This window comes from Prunus avium, chromosome 1 (genome assembly GCF_965620075.1).
Source record: "Prunus avium chromosome 1, drPruAviu1.hap1.1, whole genome shotgun sequence".
Lineage (NCBI taxonomy): Eukaryota > Viridiplantae > Streptophyta > Magnoliopsida > Rosales > Rosaceae > Prunus > Prunus avium.
Window position 1 is genome coordinate 6,792,981 of NC_142284.1, and position 18,475 is coordinate 6,811,455.

General features: G+C 33.6%; 2 protein-coding genes across 2 annotated transcripts; one reads left to right on the forward strand and one right to left on the reverse strand.

Annotated features, from left to right (window-relative positions):
* Positions 1-5,845: 5,845 nt before the first annotated feature.
* On the forward strand, positions 5,846-6,923 carry IAA33 (indole-3-acetic acid inducible 33). Its single transcript, XM_021954385.2, has 2 exons — positions 5,846-6,390; positions 6,640-6,923. Exons 1-2 carry the CDS (start codon positions 5,969-5,971, stop codon positions 6,716-6,718), a joined length of 501 nt encoding a protein of 166 aa, XP_021810077.2. The 5' UTR covers positions 5,846-5,968; the 3' UTR covers positions 6,719-6,923.
* Positions 6,924-13,573: 6,650 nt separating this feature from the next.
* On the reverse strand, positions 13,574-18,475 carry GS1 (Haloacid dehalogenase-like hydrolase (HAD) superfamily protein). The gene is made up of 6 exons (XM_021954386.2): positions 18,214-18,475; positions 17,481-17,705; positions 17,209-17,269; positions 16,871-17,018; positions 16,405-16,484; positions 13,574-13,920 (listed from the first exon to the last, which is right to left on the reverse strand). The coding sequence occupies exons 1-6, from the start codon at positions 18,467-18,469 to the stop codon at positions 13,788-13,790; spliced, it is 903 nt and encodes a 300-aa protein (XP_021810078.1). The 5' UTR covers positions 18,470-18,475; the 3' UTR covers positions 13,574-13,787.

The following is an 18,475-nucleotide window of genomic DNA, read 5'->3' on the forward strand; positions in this document are numbered from 1 at the left end:
GAAATTTAGATATCCATCGTTTACATTTCTGGCAATTAATAATTCTAGTGTTTGGGTTTAGGTATGTCGAATTTTGTTAATGACAAAAATTACACTAAAAACGAATTCATGCTCAATAAAAATTGTGAAATGACGCCTCTTTTAGCCGAAAATAAACTCAGAAATCTTGATCCTCAATTTCCACGATTTTTTCTGCCGTCATTTAATAACTTCCATGCTTAAGTTGCCAAACAATGTAAATATCAATTTCCCCTATTCAATTCCCAACTTTTAGCTAATTCCCGAGTTATTTTCCTCCATCCAATCCAAGAGGAATTCAGCTGGGAGATTTTAGTTCCCATGCATCTGGCTTCTCTTGGTTGTTGTTTCTTTGTTTCTTTTTTTTTATTATTTTATAAATTTATTTATCTTATTTATTTAGAGCAACAAGTTTGGGTTCTGTGAATTTTTCTTCCTTCAATTTTTCCCTTGTTCATTGTTTAAATAAAAAAAAAAAATTAGGGCTAACTACATAAAAGTACCCAATCTTTGGGGGTCATTTCAAATTAGTACCCAACATTTAAAATTTTTCACGTACATACCCAATCTCACCAAAAACATACGAATTAGTGCCTCAGTTAGTGGAGTCGTTAAATGATGACATGCGGCTATATTGCGATTTTTTTATAAAAATTAATAGTATAGCTACACGGCTATACTAAGGTCCTTTTTTGTTTTTGTTTTTATAAAAATAAGTAGTATAGCAAGACGGCTATACTTTTTTAAATAAATCGCATTAGCCGCACGGCTATACTGTGGTGTTTTTTGAAATTTTTTTTATAAAATTAATTGTATATAACTGCGCAGCTATACTACTTTTTTTTTAAAAGCCCACTTAGGAATGAGGCGGGTCCTTTATTATTTTATTTTAAAAAATAGTATAGGCGCTTGGCTAGACTGTTTAAATATAATATATTAAGTGTTTAGCCGCTCGGTTATACTGAGTCCTTTTTTTTGTATTTTTTAATAAGTAGTATAGCCGAACGGCTATACTGTGGTCCTTTTTTTAAATTTTGTTTAAATAAATAGTATAGTATAGCGGCTACACTCTTTGAATACATACTGGAGTCCATTTTTTTTAATTTTTAGCAGCAAGCATTATTAACATCATCTCAGGCAACCTCAACATTGAAATCCTTATTGAGCTTCTTCTAGGGAGGTGAAGAGGATTTCATGGCATCAAGCCAACCATTGGGCTGAACTTCATCGAGCTTTTCTTGCTTTTTCCTGGCGATGTATCTGTACTTGCCAGAGGAGAATGATGCTCCTTGCTACGAGTATGGCAAGAAACCAGAATGAAGGCCTAGTTTTGATTTAGTTCTCGGTGGATGCGGAATGAGAGAAGGACATAAAGGTTGTTGAGTTTCTAGATTTTTTATATAATTTTTTTTTAAAATTTGTGTTCATATTTTTTATTTATTTGTAAACTGAACTTTTTAAAATTTTTTTAATTAATTTTTAAAGTTTTAATGAATTTTTAAGTTAATTTAATGGAATTGACAACAATGGCTAGTAGGGTAGAATACAGGGACTCAATTGGCCAAATTAAAAACACGGGAATTAAATTGGCAAAATGAGTAAAATACAGGGACCATTTTAGCATTTAAGCCTTTAAATTTTCTCATTTAAACACACCGTAATTATGGTTATACCTAATATTTAAAAATGGGATTTTTAACTGTAGACGTCCCTCAACTTTACCTCGAGTTTCAATTGAGTCCTCCAACTTTTTTTAAAGGCAATTACATCCGTGAACTCCTCAAGTAGTTCCAATTGGGTCCTACCGTGACGGTAAGTCAATTTGGCCGTCAACATGAGGGCTAAAAATGTCATTTATAGTTCCTCAACCCCTTCTTCATCTTCTACCTCCTCAACCCTTCATAACCATAGCCATCACCACCATTACAAGGGCTTTTCTCAACCCCTCAACACCATAGCCACCCCTCACCACCACAAGGGCTTTTTGGATAAACTCTCTGGTGAAGAATCTATTTGTCAAGGATTTGAAGCTTTGCGTGTATCAAAGCGTTTGATGAGAAGTGTTAGCCATAAGTTGAGGAGGAAGAATCAGAGACTTGAAAGAGAAGAGGAGGATGATGCGATGGGAATATCTTTGAGGCGTCTTACTTTATATGGTAGGGGTGGGGGTTGCAAAGTAGGTGCTGACACATGGGATGATTTTGGGAATCCGAGTAAGAGAAGGAGGTCAAGTGCCAGCGATGAAGGCAAGGGAAACAGACCTATATGTGGTACCGAGGAATCTGGAATGGACTGCTTCTCATATGAGGTGAGGGAGAGAATCTGAAATAGTAGAATGCACATGTTTCTTCCATATGACATATTTGGAACTGTGCTTGGCGTCTAGGGTTGGTTTTGGACGGCTGTATGAGGAAGAAGGGTTCATTTTTTCATTTTACATTATTCTACTTTATTAATATTTTAGTTCATATGGACAATTTTGACCCTCAAATTGACAGCCATATTGATGGAAGGTAACAGAATGACTTAATTGGAATAGATGAGAGAGTTGGATGACCTATTTGCCTAAAAAAAATTCCAGGACTCAATTGAAACTCAGGTTAAACTTTAGGGACCTCTTGATAGATTCATATTTTGCATATATAATCTATCTTTATTTGCATTATTTTCGTGTGAAATTGGTTAGTTTAATGTATTTAATGAGGATTTTGTAGGCAATTATTCCTAGCAAGGGTTTGGAGCTAAAATTATGATTTTGGAAGCTTTAGGGATCAAAATGGGTGGAATTATCAACTCAACGAAATCTCAAGAACTCACTGTATCATTTCATTGAACACATGGAGTGCATATGTGCAAGTGTCAATTTATACCCACAACTGGTCTCAGTGACCAGCGCCAAAAATATAAAGTTAGAGAAATTTACCATTATTTTGGAGCCAAAATCATGCGAAGACCGGTGGAGGTGCTAGTTGATATGCTTTTGCAGCCATTGTCGTCAATTGTTGAAATTGGAAAAGACCCATTTCACGCTTGCTGAGGAGTTGTCGCAAAATGAAGTGTTGGCATTTGCTGAAGCATCGGCTGGGCTTTATTAATCATGTTGAGATTCAATATTACCATGGTTGGGTTTTCTTTGTTGCGTCACTTTTTCTCTCAGTCGATAAAAGAAGTGCAACCTTAGACTTGTAAAAAGAATTAAAAGAGTCTCAGCCACTCCTTTTCTCATTTTCCAATTGGGACTTTCCCATTATTCATATTATTTCCATTAATTTTCTATTGTCCTTCTATTTCCCAATTATTCTCTACAAATATATTTCCCTTATTTCTGCAGGATTCCCCTGGCCTATAAATACAAAGCTTTAACCTAAGAGCCAAACCATCTTGATACCATATACTTTTTCAGAGAGAGTGCTAAGAGTTTGCTGCGGCGGTGCTTTTAGAGCTTACGAAGGTGTTGCTGTGGAGAATCAAGAGATCAAATCCATCGGCCAAATCAGTTTTATGACAATAATTTTCTTGTTTATCTTTTCTTTTTTCATGAACTAATTTTTCTTGCTAGGGCTACGATGTAGCCCAACCATGAATACTTAATTTTTATAGTTATATTAATTTCTGATTACTATTCCATGTTGAGTATTTGTTATTGTTCTTAATGCTTTAAATATCTAGCTAATATTTAATTGATGATCCAAGTGGAGACTGGGAGGAGATGTTTGGTGTTTTCTTATCATAACAAATATCATGTCTTGAATGAGTGCCCGAGAGGAACTAACATGACACATGTAGTTTTCTTTTAGGTTCTCATAGAACTTAATGGGTTCTTAATTTTCTAAATTCGTTACTCGAGAGAGGCAATGAGTTGTTAATTGAGAATACTTTTAGTTGAGCCCGAGAGGGGATATTGAATGAATTAGGAGAAACTAACTATCAACATGGGTAGTAATTAGGGTTATTTGGCTACAAGAATTAAGTGGAATTGGTTATGGTGAAATCAGAGGCTCTAGTGTCTCATCAACTTGATTTTCCACCGTTAATTAAATTGCTATTTTTCATATTTGTTTTAATGTAGTTTAATAAATCAATCACTCTCACTAATCAATTGTTCAAATAAACTTTTAAATTAATCATAATTGATATTTTATTAAAAAATTACAATTTTCGTGAGAACAACACTTTACTTATTTCTATATTACTTGTGCGGATTGTACGCTTACAATAATTTCACACCACCTCTACAGTTAAAAACCCTTGAAAATGAGTTAATAAGGGACATAATGGTCTTTTGATAGAAACATAACTTCCATTTGATGCGTGGCTTCCGACCATCCGAGAGTCAAAAGTAGCGAGCCGTTCGGCGACCGCAGCGCGGTCGTCACCAAAGCCCATGCATTTCAATTTACAAGATCCATTGTTTATTTTTGCATTATTTTAATTATATATTTACTGTCTTTTTACAGCTTCAGCTTGCTTTTTCTTCACGCATTTTTATCACCATCCCAATACAATTATTATTTTATAAAAAAAAATTTAAAAAATTATTCATGGCAGCACCAACCATGCACATATATAAATGCAAAAAACAGAAATTAAATATTAAAGAAAAAGTGCAAGAATGGAGACACACGCACACACCCCTCTTTTGCTTTCACAAGCAAACATCACTCACTCTTTCTCACCCTACGTTTGTTTTCGTAAGCCACTTGTGCTGGATTTCATAATTCTGTATTGTTTTTGGTTACTCATTAAAAAACACAGGTTTTGCCCCCTTCCCTATAAAATCAGATCAAAGAGAGAGAGCTCATGGCAAGTGCCAAGTGAAGTGGATAAACATAAATAATACGGGCGGGGGTGAGTTTCTAGCTCATAGTTCGACGTATAATATGCATTGATTATTACTTAATTCATGGTACCTTGTGTAGAAAACCAAAACGGTGTGGTTGAACATGGATAATGATTAATATTGGAGTGTGTTACTATTTCACATAAATTATAACAAGTAGTGAAAACTAAATATTGAATTTATACCTTTTTATATAATAATATTAATGAATATACACATGTACGCGATATATTAGCGTGTCACACCCCGCATGCATTAACCAGTTGTCGTTTTTATTCAATTTTAGAAAATGCTAGATAACCGAAACTTTTATTTATTTTGATTATTGTTGGAATTAAGACTTTTATAATCAATCATGGATAATGATTAATTTTGAACTATAAAGTTTGGTTTCATAGGGACCAACAATAAAGATTATAGGACCTGCCTTGAAAGATAGATCTCGCAACTAATTGCATAGGCAAGTCCACCTAAATTCTAATTTCTACAACTATTTTGATATTCAATAATATGGTTAGTAATAGTAAGTATATACTACACATATATTTACATCAATTTTATTGATGAAGTATTCACCCGTGCCACGTTAAATGGAGTACTATTTCGGTGTGACACTCACACCATTATGTGGTATAATACTATATATCATATGAATTAACATTACACGATGATATGACAGTAACACTCAAAAGTTTCTCCATTAAATAGCTTCGAGAAAACAATGGAAAGCACTCTCCAAGTTGAACCCGGTTCCAGACACCTAACAGAACTGATCACTCCCGATATTTGTGCTTCTTTCCTCTCTCTCTCTCTCTCTCTCTCTCTCTCTTCTCCCCTAACTCTTCTATTTATAGCAACACCCCACACTCCAAGTTCTACACCATCCTCTTTTCAAAACCCACCAAACACCAAGCCCCTTCTCATCAGTTTCCTCAATGAATTCCTTTCTCTCCCTAACAAAATAAATCCCACCAAAAAGACCAAACCTTTTCACTTCCAAAGCTCTCTCTCTCTCTCTCTCTCTCTCTCTCTCTCTCTCTCTCAAGTATCAAAGTATATTAGAGACACAAAACATAAAATCATTAAAGTGTGAAGAGATCGACTAAAACCATGAATGCTTTTGAACCGCAGAGACAAGACTCCCTGAAAAGGAGGTGGCAGGAGGAGAGGAGGCAGCAACTTGGTGGTGGTGGTGGTGCAATTACTCCATCTTCTTCTCAGTTGATCAGAAACCCTAACGGTGCTAGTCTCCACAACTTCCCGGGACTTCTTGATGATGATCTCGTTTCCACGATGGTCCCTCCGGTCACCGTCGTTCTTGAAGGCCGTTCTATCTGCCAGCGCATTAGTCTCCAGAAGCATGCAAGTTACCAAAGTCTTGCCAAGGCCCTACGCCAAATGTTCGTGGATGGTAGCGATGTGGGGGCTGTTAATGACAAGGACCTTGATCTTTCAAATGCTGTTCCTGGTCATGTGATTGCTTATGAAGACATGGAAAATGATCTTCTTCTTGCCGGTGACCTTAATTGGAAGTGAGTTCTAATAGTACTCTTCTTTTGCCTCTAATTTGACAAATTCATAAATGATACAAAGTTTTAAGGTCATGATACGAGAGTAATTTTCTTCTATCTGACATATTATGTAGTTAGACTGTGAATTTGAATCACATTTCGACAATAATTTACTTTAATCGATGATTCCGATTATTAACATCCTACTTGTGTTGCTCTTAATTTGATTCTCTCTAATGATCTATTTATGCGTGCGTGTGGATGTTATAGGGATTTTGTGCGCGTTGCCAAGAGAATTCGGATACTACCAGCCAAGGGAAATTCAAGGAGAGGGAGAAGGGGTGCATAGCTAGCGTATGCTGGAATTTGGCATTTTGCAGACGGTGTTGGCAAGAAAGTCAAGGAAGTTATATATACAAGTCATAAACGAGAAACTTGTGTCTCATGGAAACATGGATTTTAATGTCATATATAGCTAGCTACTTCTTGGAATCATATGTATTTTTCCCAATGAAATGTAAAGCAGGCTCACTTATTTCCTTATAATTTTATGAATAAAAAACCTTTTTCTCATATAGATTGTCTCACATCCTTGAATTTTCTTCCTTGTTCCATCCGGCTATGTGTTTTGTGTTCACTTTAATTTCCCCAGCTTGAAGAAACACACCGACATAGCTAGTTTGATAGAAAGCTAGCTTCAAGGAGAAACTACTTTCTCCTTTTTGAAGCTAGGTTCGATCTGATCTAGGTACATTACCAGCATGGCACAAAATTGGCTAACTAGTTAGAGATTCATAATACGCAAGCACGTTCCTCCATGGGATATTAATTAAGGGCCTGTGCTCGTTTGATAACCATTTCAGTTTTTAGTTTTTAGTTTTCATTTTTAAGAAATTGAAAACAGAAAACGTGTTTGGTAACCAATTTTAGTTTTCAAAAAAAAAATTGAAAACTAAAGTTGTTTGGTAACTCTTTTCAGTTTTCAGTTTTCAGTTTTATGTGGAACTTGGAAATAAAAAAAATTTGGGGTCAAATTGTGAATTTGATATCATAGAATGAAAGTGCATGTTACAAAGTGTTTGTAGGTTTTTTTTTTTTTTTTTTAAATTTTTTATTTAAATTTTTTATGTGATTTGTTTGGAGTTAGGGTGATTTTTTTGGGTGAATTTTGGATCTGCAGGTCCCCAGGCTTGGACTGGGTCTATAGTCAAATGCAACAATCGAGCAGACAAGTCCAAGTTGGAGGGTCCCAAATACCGAGTTTCAATAACTGGAGTGCAATGCATGTGCAGTGATGTAAAATTGGTGAATCATAAAGGATTGCAAAATAATGAAAATAAAAATTGAAAAGACTTTCAAGTTGTTTAAAAAAATTAAGGGTGATTTTGAAAACTAGATTTCACTTTTTTGAAAACTTTAAACAAAATCTGTTACCAAACATGTTTTTAGTTTCTCAGTTTTCAAAAAAAGTGAAATCTAGTTTTCAAAAGTGAAAGGGAGGAGTAACAAAAGTGAAAACAATTTGAAATAGATTTCAGTTTTTAGTTTTTATTTTCACTTTTGTTACTCCTCTCTCTCATTCTCTCCTCTCAATCTCATCCTCCACTCTCATTCTCACTTGTATTCTCCCTCTTTTACCTTTATACTCTAGTATAAAAAATAAAAAATAAAAACTAAAATTGAAATATGGTTATCAAACGGCCCTAAGTAATCTCTTTTGCAAAAACCCTATCCACAAAGTAAAATATTCTTTCTCTGAGACCCAAAGGAAAAGACCAAGGAGGAAGAAGAAGAGCCTATGCTTTCCCTTCTCTCCCATCCTCTTCTTTACCTTGTTTTGGGTTAGTGAATAACAAGTGCCCTTATTTAATAGCAAGCCCTTGTGGTTATTTAGTGCGATCCATGCTCAGATCTCAATGGCATTGGAGGCATCTAGGGTTTTCACAATGTAATAGCGTAATTTGTTTGTGAGGTTAAATAAAATTGGGTTTTTTTCTTTATGGTTGATGTACGTATAATTGAAGATCAATTTCTTCATCAACATATATACCTTCTGGATATGTACTTTCATAAGAAGCTAGCTGTATAAAACTTGCATACCCTTTGTCCTTAATTTGTCTTAAATTCTAAATTAAACTATAATGAAATAAATTACGTCATTAATTAGTTTTTATTTGTTACTGATTAATGTGAATTCAAGACCGGAAAAACTTTAAGCTTACAGTACGATATTTATGCTTAATATAGTCATTGGATATAGTCATTGGATAAAATAAAAAAAAAAAAAAAAAGGTAATATAGTCATAAGACACTTAACAAGCAAGCTCTCAATAGATGGTTCCTCACAGCCACACATGGCTAGCTTTTTGTTTGAAGATGTCTCAAATTTGAATCCCCTTAAACCCTCAATCTGATTAAAAAATTAATTAAAATATGTAGTTCATTGGTGGATTATATTGATTGATATAATTAAAAAATTAAACAAACTTTGTTTTACATTCCTATGCAAACCAAACATGTGAAATAAAATAAAGTGGTATTTCCTAGTTACTTTCCCAGCATTACCAAACATCTTTCATTTCTCATTCTTTGAGAAAGACATGAGAAATTATTTCTCATCAAATTTTTTTCGCGAACTAAACGGAGCTTTAAGGTGTAGGGTTTGATTATGCCGGACATTTCTTTTTTGGCGGCCCCAACACACAGAAAAATTTGTAGTTAGTATCTACCTAGATTGAACCTCGCTAATTAAATAAAGTAACATCAACTGTAGACAAAAAGTAAAGTAGGTACAAGTAGCCTTTCCACATTGTACTCTATTTAAATTTGTCAGTTGTCTGGTCCTAAATACCATTATACAGTATAATTAGCACTTCATTCTATTTTGGGCTCGTTTGGTACACAGGACTGTCTTGGCATGGACTATACTTAGGGACTGTCTTGGCTTGGCTTGGCTTGGTCTAAGTTGGATAACACTTATCCTGCGTTTGGTGTACGCTTGGACTAGGACTAGATTTTTTTATTTTTTCAAAACTATCTATGTATATGTATATATGTATAAATACATATATTATGTATGTGTACATATGTATTTTATAATATATGTGACATGTATGTGTATATACATGTATATATGTATATTATAAATAATATAAACATATGTATGTGTGTGTATATATATATATATATATATATATATATATGTACACATACATGTATATACATGTATATATATTATGTATGTGTACATATGTATTTTATAATATATGTGACATGTATGTGTATATACATGTATATATGTATATTATAAATAATATAAACATATGTATGTGTATATATATATATATATATATATATATATATATATATATATATATATATATACATGTATATATATATTATAAAATACATATATATATATATTATATTATAAAATACATATATATATATATGTATATATATATATATATGTATATATATATATATATATATATATATATATATGTATGTATTATACCCATGTATATATGTATATTATATATATATATACATACATTATACATATATAATATATGTGTATATAGGTGTATATATGTATATTATAATATATACATGGGTATAATACCCATGTATATACATACATTATACATATATAATATATGTGTATATAGGTGTATATATGTATATTATAATATATACATGGGTATAATACATACATATATATATACATGTATATACATGTATATATGTATATTACAATATATATAATACATATATAATGTATATGTGTATATATGTGTGTATATGTATACTATAATACATACATGGGTATAATATATATACACATATATGTATATACATGTATATATATATATATATATACATATACATATATATATATATATATATATATATATATATATGTATTATAATATATAATATATATTACATATATACACGTATGCTATTATTATAATATTAATATGTATATGTGTATATGGGTATATTATAATAATAATATACATGTATATATGTATATGTATATTATATATATATATTATTTATGTATATATGTGTATGTATATATATACACATATATGTGTATGTATATATATATACATATATATGTGTATGTATATATATACATATATACATATATTATATATTTATGTATATATATATATATATATGTACATTATAGTATATGTGTAAGTAAGTTTAATAATAATAATATATGTTATTAATTTTACAATATAATATATGCATTTTATACATTGGTGAGCATTTGGACTAGCTAATCCTCCCTTTTCACATGGGATTAGTAGTCCCCTCCTAAGGAGGTGTTTTTGGTGGGCCCGGTATTAGCAATCCCATCTAAGACTAGGATTAGATAAAACAAACATGGTACTAAATTTAGTCCAAGCCAGTCCAAGCCAATCCAGTGTACCAAACGAGCCCTAAATGATCTTAAATTCTCAATCAAATCCAACAAGTGGCATCATCGACATCAATGGTGTCTTTGGTGGGGAACAAAATTAAACAATTGAAAATGCGAAGGATACAAAGTTTGTATCAAACAGGGGCATTGTGTTGTAATAAGAAAAACAAACCAAAAGGGCTGGTGGTTTCATATTCTGTATTTAAAATCATTCACATGCATTAACACTCAAAGTAGTGGTGGCAATTTCCGATACTGATGCAATACACGACTCAACCCACACAAAAAATTAGCCATTTAATCCGCATGATTAAATTTTTGAGTCAATCAACCATGATCCGTTTAATAAAATACATATATAACTTGTTTATTAAACGGGTTGTGTCAACCTGTGAAATACACATAACTCGTTTATTTAGTTCTTCTTCATTTTCTTCATTTTTGGAATTTCTCTTCCTCAATCATCATACATACAGAGAGGCAAAATATAATCACTATTTTTTTTATATATAAAAAAAAAAATTGCAAAAGTGCAATTACTTGATTAAATTATCCAAATTCAAGTTTTTTACTTGTTTTTTTATGACCTTGTGAATTTGAGATGTAGGTCTTTGTTGTTTTTTAATTCCTTCTTTTTATTTATTTTTACTTATTCCCAATACTCAATTATCCAAGTGATTCTTGTAAGTTGTATGGGCCATGATGATGCACACATCTGGGAGAATATAAACTAGATGCATGTCATCAATTAAAGTCAATTTATTGCAGGGCTTTAGAAAAAAAAAAATTATAATTTGATTATGATAAGAATTATTTTTTTGTTAAATTATGATAAGAAATCAAATATAGCAATCCTAATAATTTGTTAAACATGTTATTAACCAGCTAACAAGTTTAAAAACCTGTTTAACATGACTTGAACTAGATACGACACGTTTATTAAATGAGTCGAGTTTGAGTTGAGCATTTTTGACACGTTTATAATCCTGACATGACATGATCCATTGCTAGCCCTAACTCTGAGCGTGATTTATCTGACTAAACTAGAGAGATTGATTCACTTGCTTATTTTGTTTTGTGTTATTTTATTTTTATTTTTATTTTTGTAAATTAAAGGGAGGGTTCAAACTTGAGAAGAAAAATACTACCATATTGAAGAAAATCAAATTTTATGATGATTAAATTGTTTGAGAGAATGAGATAGATGAAATTCAGGGTTACCTACTTGAAACCCCTCCAAATTTTAGGGTTACGTTTTTTTTTTTTGGGGGTCAAAGACTAACTGATGTACTTGGGTGTAGAGTTTTCATGAATTTGTGAGTTTGTTGAGTATCCAATTTAAAATGACCTCCAAAGTTTATGTAGCTAACCCTAAAATTAATCACTGGATATAATTTTTGCTAAATCCAAAGGCATAATGTTGTCTACAAATATGGTGCTCATCTAATCCCAAATAGGGCAAAACCCTGTGCTTCCTGACGACCTTTGACATTAAGGCTTTGCATGACAGCGAAATTCAGCATCAAATCCATTTAAGGATTGTACAGCTTACAACCAGTCAGTGACTCAGTGGTAGCAACCACCAAGAATGTAGGCATTTAAATGTGTGGCCCAACCTGGGTCCTAAAAGCCTCAATTTAAACGCTCAACCACCAATTTAATTTAAAATCAGTGAAAAACCATATAAAAGAAATCATGAATCATGGTTGTCAATCTTTTCTGGATTAAAAAATAAAAATAAAAAATTGATGCTTGTTGGAGGCTGACATGTACCTTGCATCATGCATTGACATTATCCCCAAATTAATCACCATAATTGAATTCAAGTAAATGTGAGCAAAAATTAAGCCTCAAGTAACAAGCAACTTCCATGCATCCTAAACTTGTGGGAGTGGAGATACAATCAAAAAACATGATATGATATTCACTACCATGGAACATGGAGAGAAATAAGGAATATGAGACTTGGAGTTCAAGATTTCAATGCATATAAAAGACCAATTAACCCACAAACACAGAAAGAAGGGTATCACATTATTCTATATTTTATTGGAATTTTTCTGAATAAACACTAACCTAATCGTCGAAGTGATTTCTTACAAGCACCCCCATCCACTGTCATTTTGAAAAGCGAAAAAAATGTCATACTTCTCAAACAAGTACATAATCTATGCTCCAACGCAAACTATTTCAACCAACTTCCACAATGGCAACATGAGCCTCTTCAATGGAGTCCATGTGTAGGGTTCTATTTTTTTAGTACAAACAATTGGGGGAGGGGGGTTTACACAAATATTCATTATGTAAGGTTCTATTTTAATCAAGCAAATTTAAGATGAACAAATATCCCACTTATATACTCCCAAATTTAGCCTATCATTTTCAACAATCCTCTTGATCAATCCTGACCATCTATCATGTTCAATCACGCCTCAACTTAATCATCTTGTTGTTGCAACAACTTCAAGAAGAACCCCATACACATAATATGTCTAAAGCTAAACATTCACTTCTATGATATAAGAGAAAAGCCCACTTAATCCTCTACCAAACTTACATTGTTAAGTGACAATTGCATTCATAACCTCTGAATTTCCTTTTAGCGAATTGGTCTTAATTTACAACTTACCTAAAGTATTACAAAAGGTTTGCAGAATATCAATATTTTATTTCAGCAATTCTACTCCTAACCAAAACGCTGCGAAGCGTTGTACGAAATAATTTCTCAAAATAATGCTGTTGATGCAGGTGTACTAATGTATCATCTGTCAAAAGCTCTAACATGTAAAGCTACTAATAAGAAACAGCAAGGATTTTTAAACAGAAAATTCAATAATCACTGTTTGAAGTGGCTGACCAGTTTTAGAATAACGTAATAATGATATTCTGGCAAAAACCATCAAGGTGTGCCTTCAATTCTAATCAATCAAAGTTGCTTGTTGTTTCCCTATTGCAGCATAAATGTGCCACAAAGCATAGTTTAGCTCGCTGGATTTTCAAATGGAGGAAGACCCCAATCGTTTGGGTTTAAATCCAACAGGGATTTCAGAACTTGGTCTGCAATATCATAAAAACAGCTGTCCAGCCTTGGATCTGGAACCATGACAACCGACCTGCAAAGAGGGTGATTAAAATATTAGCAACCCAACTCAAAATGTTCAATTGAATCAAAAAGTCGGTGTTTTGTAGATGTTATAAATATAATATTGGCAAGCAGATACCGTAGACAGTTCAGTGTTGCAGCACAAAAGCAGAGAACAAATATTCAAAACAACATAAAGGTCAGACGACCTCTATTGGAGGTCATTAAGTTGGGATGCCACCAAGTACAAGCCATAAAAATCATTAGATTCTAATGAAGAGGTGACTCAAGGTAGGGCACTAGTAGAGAAGGCATATTACCTATTTGGTGCAGGGTCCTTTCCGGTTCAATCGAGAACAAGCAACAAATGCATATTTTGAATTTTGTTTGCAAGCAGAACTTCTCTACTTTAAAGCATTCATTTCAGTACTACAGATTCATTATGTCCTTACATTTCTGAATGCATATTACCCATCCATTACTGATTCAAACGGTTAAGAATCAAAAACTCATTTCTGTGCCAAAGGAAAGAAGGCCTTATTCAAAGACGTTAGGAAACGTTTCTAGCCCTTCCATTAGTGGTTAAGCCTACAAAACTGCAATCCAATTCTGCCTATGGCTCAAGTTATTTGGTTTCATGGCAATATGATCAGTGGCTGGGGGCACAAGCATGTAGGCTCAACCCCCCTTTGGTTTGAAGGAGGATGTTATAGTGGCATAATCAGATCTTCAGGCTAAACTCTAGACATGTACTACTATATTTCACATTTAGTTTGTAAACTTCATTGTCCTTCTTTAACGATTGTATTCAATCATACTAATATTTAGTTTTCTCCAAAGTAGACAAGTCCACTTTGCAATACTTCAAAACAAATCCCCCACTGTCTTGCTAAAAAATTCTTTATATATTCAATGTTCTATTCTATAAAAGATAAACATTTATCACATTCTTTCATTTGTGAAATTATTAATGCCTAGATAATTACAGACAGATAAGAATGTCACCTACTGTTTACCAAGCATTTAGCCAATAGGTGTCCTTTTGATGTCTGGCAACCAAACCAGCAAACGTACACAGGTCTATAGCAATAATATCATTGACTTAACAACTTGTTTTTAATTTTTGCACTGACATTATCAATCAACCTTCAACATCTGAATCAAATTTGGAGATTTTTCCAAAATTTGGCAAATATGATGAGAAAGTGAATTATTATGATAGGTAAACTGCCGTTTTACCCCCTGACTTTTACCCAAGTATCAAATTGGGGCATAAAACTTTTCTTTTTCAGCCAATTTGAATTACTAACTTTTTAAAATCACCAATTTGAGGCCAACCGTCAGATTTTGTAAGCTCCATCCAATTTGCGTTCAAAAGAGATGTCACGTGCTGGGCATGTGAGTCACTTTTTAATGGCAATTTAGTCAGTTTATGGTAAAATAATAATTCAAAAATAAAAAAAATTAGGATTTGAAAAGGAAAAAGAAAAAAAGAAAAACGGCCCAGCTCCTCCGTCACCCATTTTCCCCGCAGCTCATGCTGCAACTCCTTCCTTTTGCACTACTACTCAATAGCCTGGGCAACAACATCTACAAGCCCTCTTCCAAATCCCATTGAATCCAGAAATTTCATAGAGGAATAGCATGAGCTGTGGAAGCCTTTCTTCCCCAAATCTCAGCCTGTCCATAAATTACAACATCCGATATCTCTTCTCTGAGTTTTCTCTCATCCCTCATTGTACCCAAAGATTAAACACATTGCAAGAAACATCAACACTAGCAACAGAAAAAACAGCAGTCCAGGCCATCATCTCATTCTCGTTTTGACCACCACCCCATGATCCTAACCTAAACACAGTACAATTTCCCTCTTTGATTTTGTTTGTAACTACAAAAGTACTGAATTTTGGGAGAATCCCACCTGAAAATTTCGTTATTTAATCCATATTTTTGTGATTTGTACTTTTTGTTTCCCATTTCAGAAAGAACCAACTTAAGAGAGTTTGCCAAGTACCAGCTAAGAATCTCTCTTCAGTCTTCGGACATATGGGCATTGCACAAATTTATTTTATGTTAGTCAGTGAATTTGGTTTATTGGTTTGTTCTTCCTATTATTTCTTTGTTTCGGGGAGGGAAGAGGGGGAGGGGCGAGCTGCTTGGTCATGGGAGGAGGGGTGAACTGTGAGGTTGGGGTGGTTTTCCCCCCCTTTTTTTGTCTGTTTTCTAATTTGAACTTTTTAAAATTTAAATTTAAAATTATTGTTTTATCTCATATAATGTCAAAATTGTCCGAAAAAAGTGCCTCACGTGCATTTTTGGGCAGAAATTTGGATGGAATCCTAAAAGTCGATGGTAAACCCCACATTCACCTATTTAAAAAGTTTTTAACACAAACTGGCTGAAAAAATAAGAAGTTTAGACCCCGATTTGACACTTGGTAAAATCGACAGTTTACCCTATATGATATGATAACTGAAATTTTACACAAGAAAAAATTTCAAATTATAGCACTTACATCCCAGCATTTTTAGCTGCAAGAACTCCAGCGGGTGCATCTTCAAACACCAGAATTTTCTTTGGATCAATTGGGGCACCCTGTTTACACAAATCTTGTCATCAGTCACTTTTACATAATCACTCCTGATGTTGACTGAAAATACTAATGAGTAAAGGTGCAATAATAGTATGGCCCATGCTGAATAGATATTCCCATAACTATCATAACCTAATGTCATAACCATCTCGTTGCTGTGACAATCAAATCATGCGAATATTTTGATATCCTAATTTTGTTTGTGTATAAGTTGTGTAAACAAGTGCACAGTAATACATTGGTTGTGCGTTTATTCAAATGGGCTATAAAATTGATTACAGAAAACCCCATCAGTGACTAGTCATTTTGGGACGCCACGCTGATGTGGCGAGCATTTCAGGGGTCAGAAAACTAATATAACAAAGGAGCACATCTGAGATGGTTATACCTCAAATCTTTTGGCTGCTGCAAGGAATATATCCGGAGAGGGCTTCCCTTGTTTAACTTCTGGATCATCGCCAAGGACAACATGATGCATCAATGAAAAAAGTTCACCATGGCGTTGTGTTTTCAATTCAAAGTGCCGCTTATGAGAACTGCAAGATATATTTATAAACAAGTAATGCTTGTGCCAGTCTTTGTGATTTTCTCAGTATAAATTATGACGACTCAAAAAGGTTGAAAGGTTTGAAGTTAATGAACATGCTATAAACAAACTGCTCTAGATCTGCATTTGGTAAAACTGGTTAGAAGTACAAAATGAAAACATAAATAAAGGAACTATACCCTGTTGCTAAGGCAAACGGTATTCCTTTCTCATGAAGATGCCTGATCAAGCGGCTAGCCCCTACAATTTAGCATAGAAAAAGATAAATTAAAACTAGCAAAACCATGCTGTATACTAACGATATTCGCCATGTTCAAATAGAAAGCTAAACTGGGTACGATTAAATTTAAAATGGGTATTTGATAGAGCATAAGGAGTACAAATAGAAGTCGAATAGAAGCAGGCATGTGCAAGCAAATATCTGTGCTTCACAGTACTCAAACAATGGTACCTGGCATAAGCTCGCTTGTCGGAAACATACTCTGCAGCTTTGCCTCTCTTTCAACTAGAAAGTCCTCAGCAGTAAGGGTGTCACTAATTCCAGTCTCTTCAACAAAGACCCGAGAAGCTTCTATTGCTTTCTTCCCCATCATTTTGGCTTTCAGAGACCAATCAAAAGTTTTATTATACCTAGCCAGTATAATTTCCTGGACTTCAGTATAGAACTTCTCTGTGTCTGAATCAGCAAAAATCATATCAGATCAGCAGTTTCATTCCTAGAATCTGGGCATAAACCATAATCCTCCAACTTAACAACCAAGCTATTTGATAACTCATCAATAAAAAACAACATGAAAAATTGTTGTGTCATTAATTATTAGCAACCACAGATTAAAAATTCCTGAGCAAAAATAGTTGCAAATGTTCGAAGCTCCAGCAACATATTTGTTCTACTTCAACCAATATAGTTTCTATGGCCAAGCTCAGCAGAGTATGCAAGAGCAGAAAGAATCCAAAACTACAGCAGCCCGTACTTAAAACAACAAAAAAAGAGATACAATACTAAAATTGGTCCACAGAATTATCAAAAACAAAAACCAAGTGAAAATCTGAAAACCATTAGCAATAACTTGTTATGTGGTAGTGTAACATACGTGGCAAGAGCCCAACTACAGATAAACGAAGACGATACACAAACCGATTGTAAAGAGAGACAATGCACGGAAAGTGTTTGATAAAATTACCGAGTAAGAGGCCGTCCATATCGAAGATGACATGAGTGATTGGTCCTTTGCTCGAGACAGCTTGAGATGGATTTGCCATTGCAAAATGGAGTCTTGAAATTTCTGGGCTTGTGCGCAAAAATGGATAGTTTTTGGAGGAAGATGAAGAAGAATGCACAGAGGAACGTGGTGGAGGAGCAATAGGATTTGGGAAAGCTAGTCGTTGGCAAAGTCTTAACATAGAGTTGGAACTGGATCCAACTTCCAAAGCATCCATATGGGC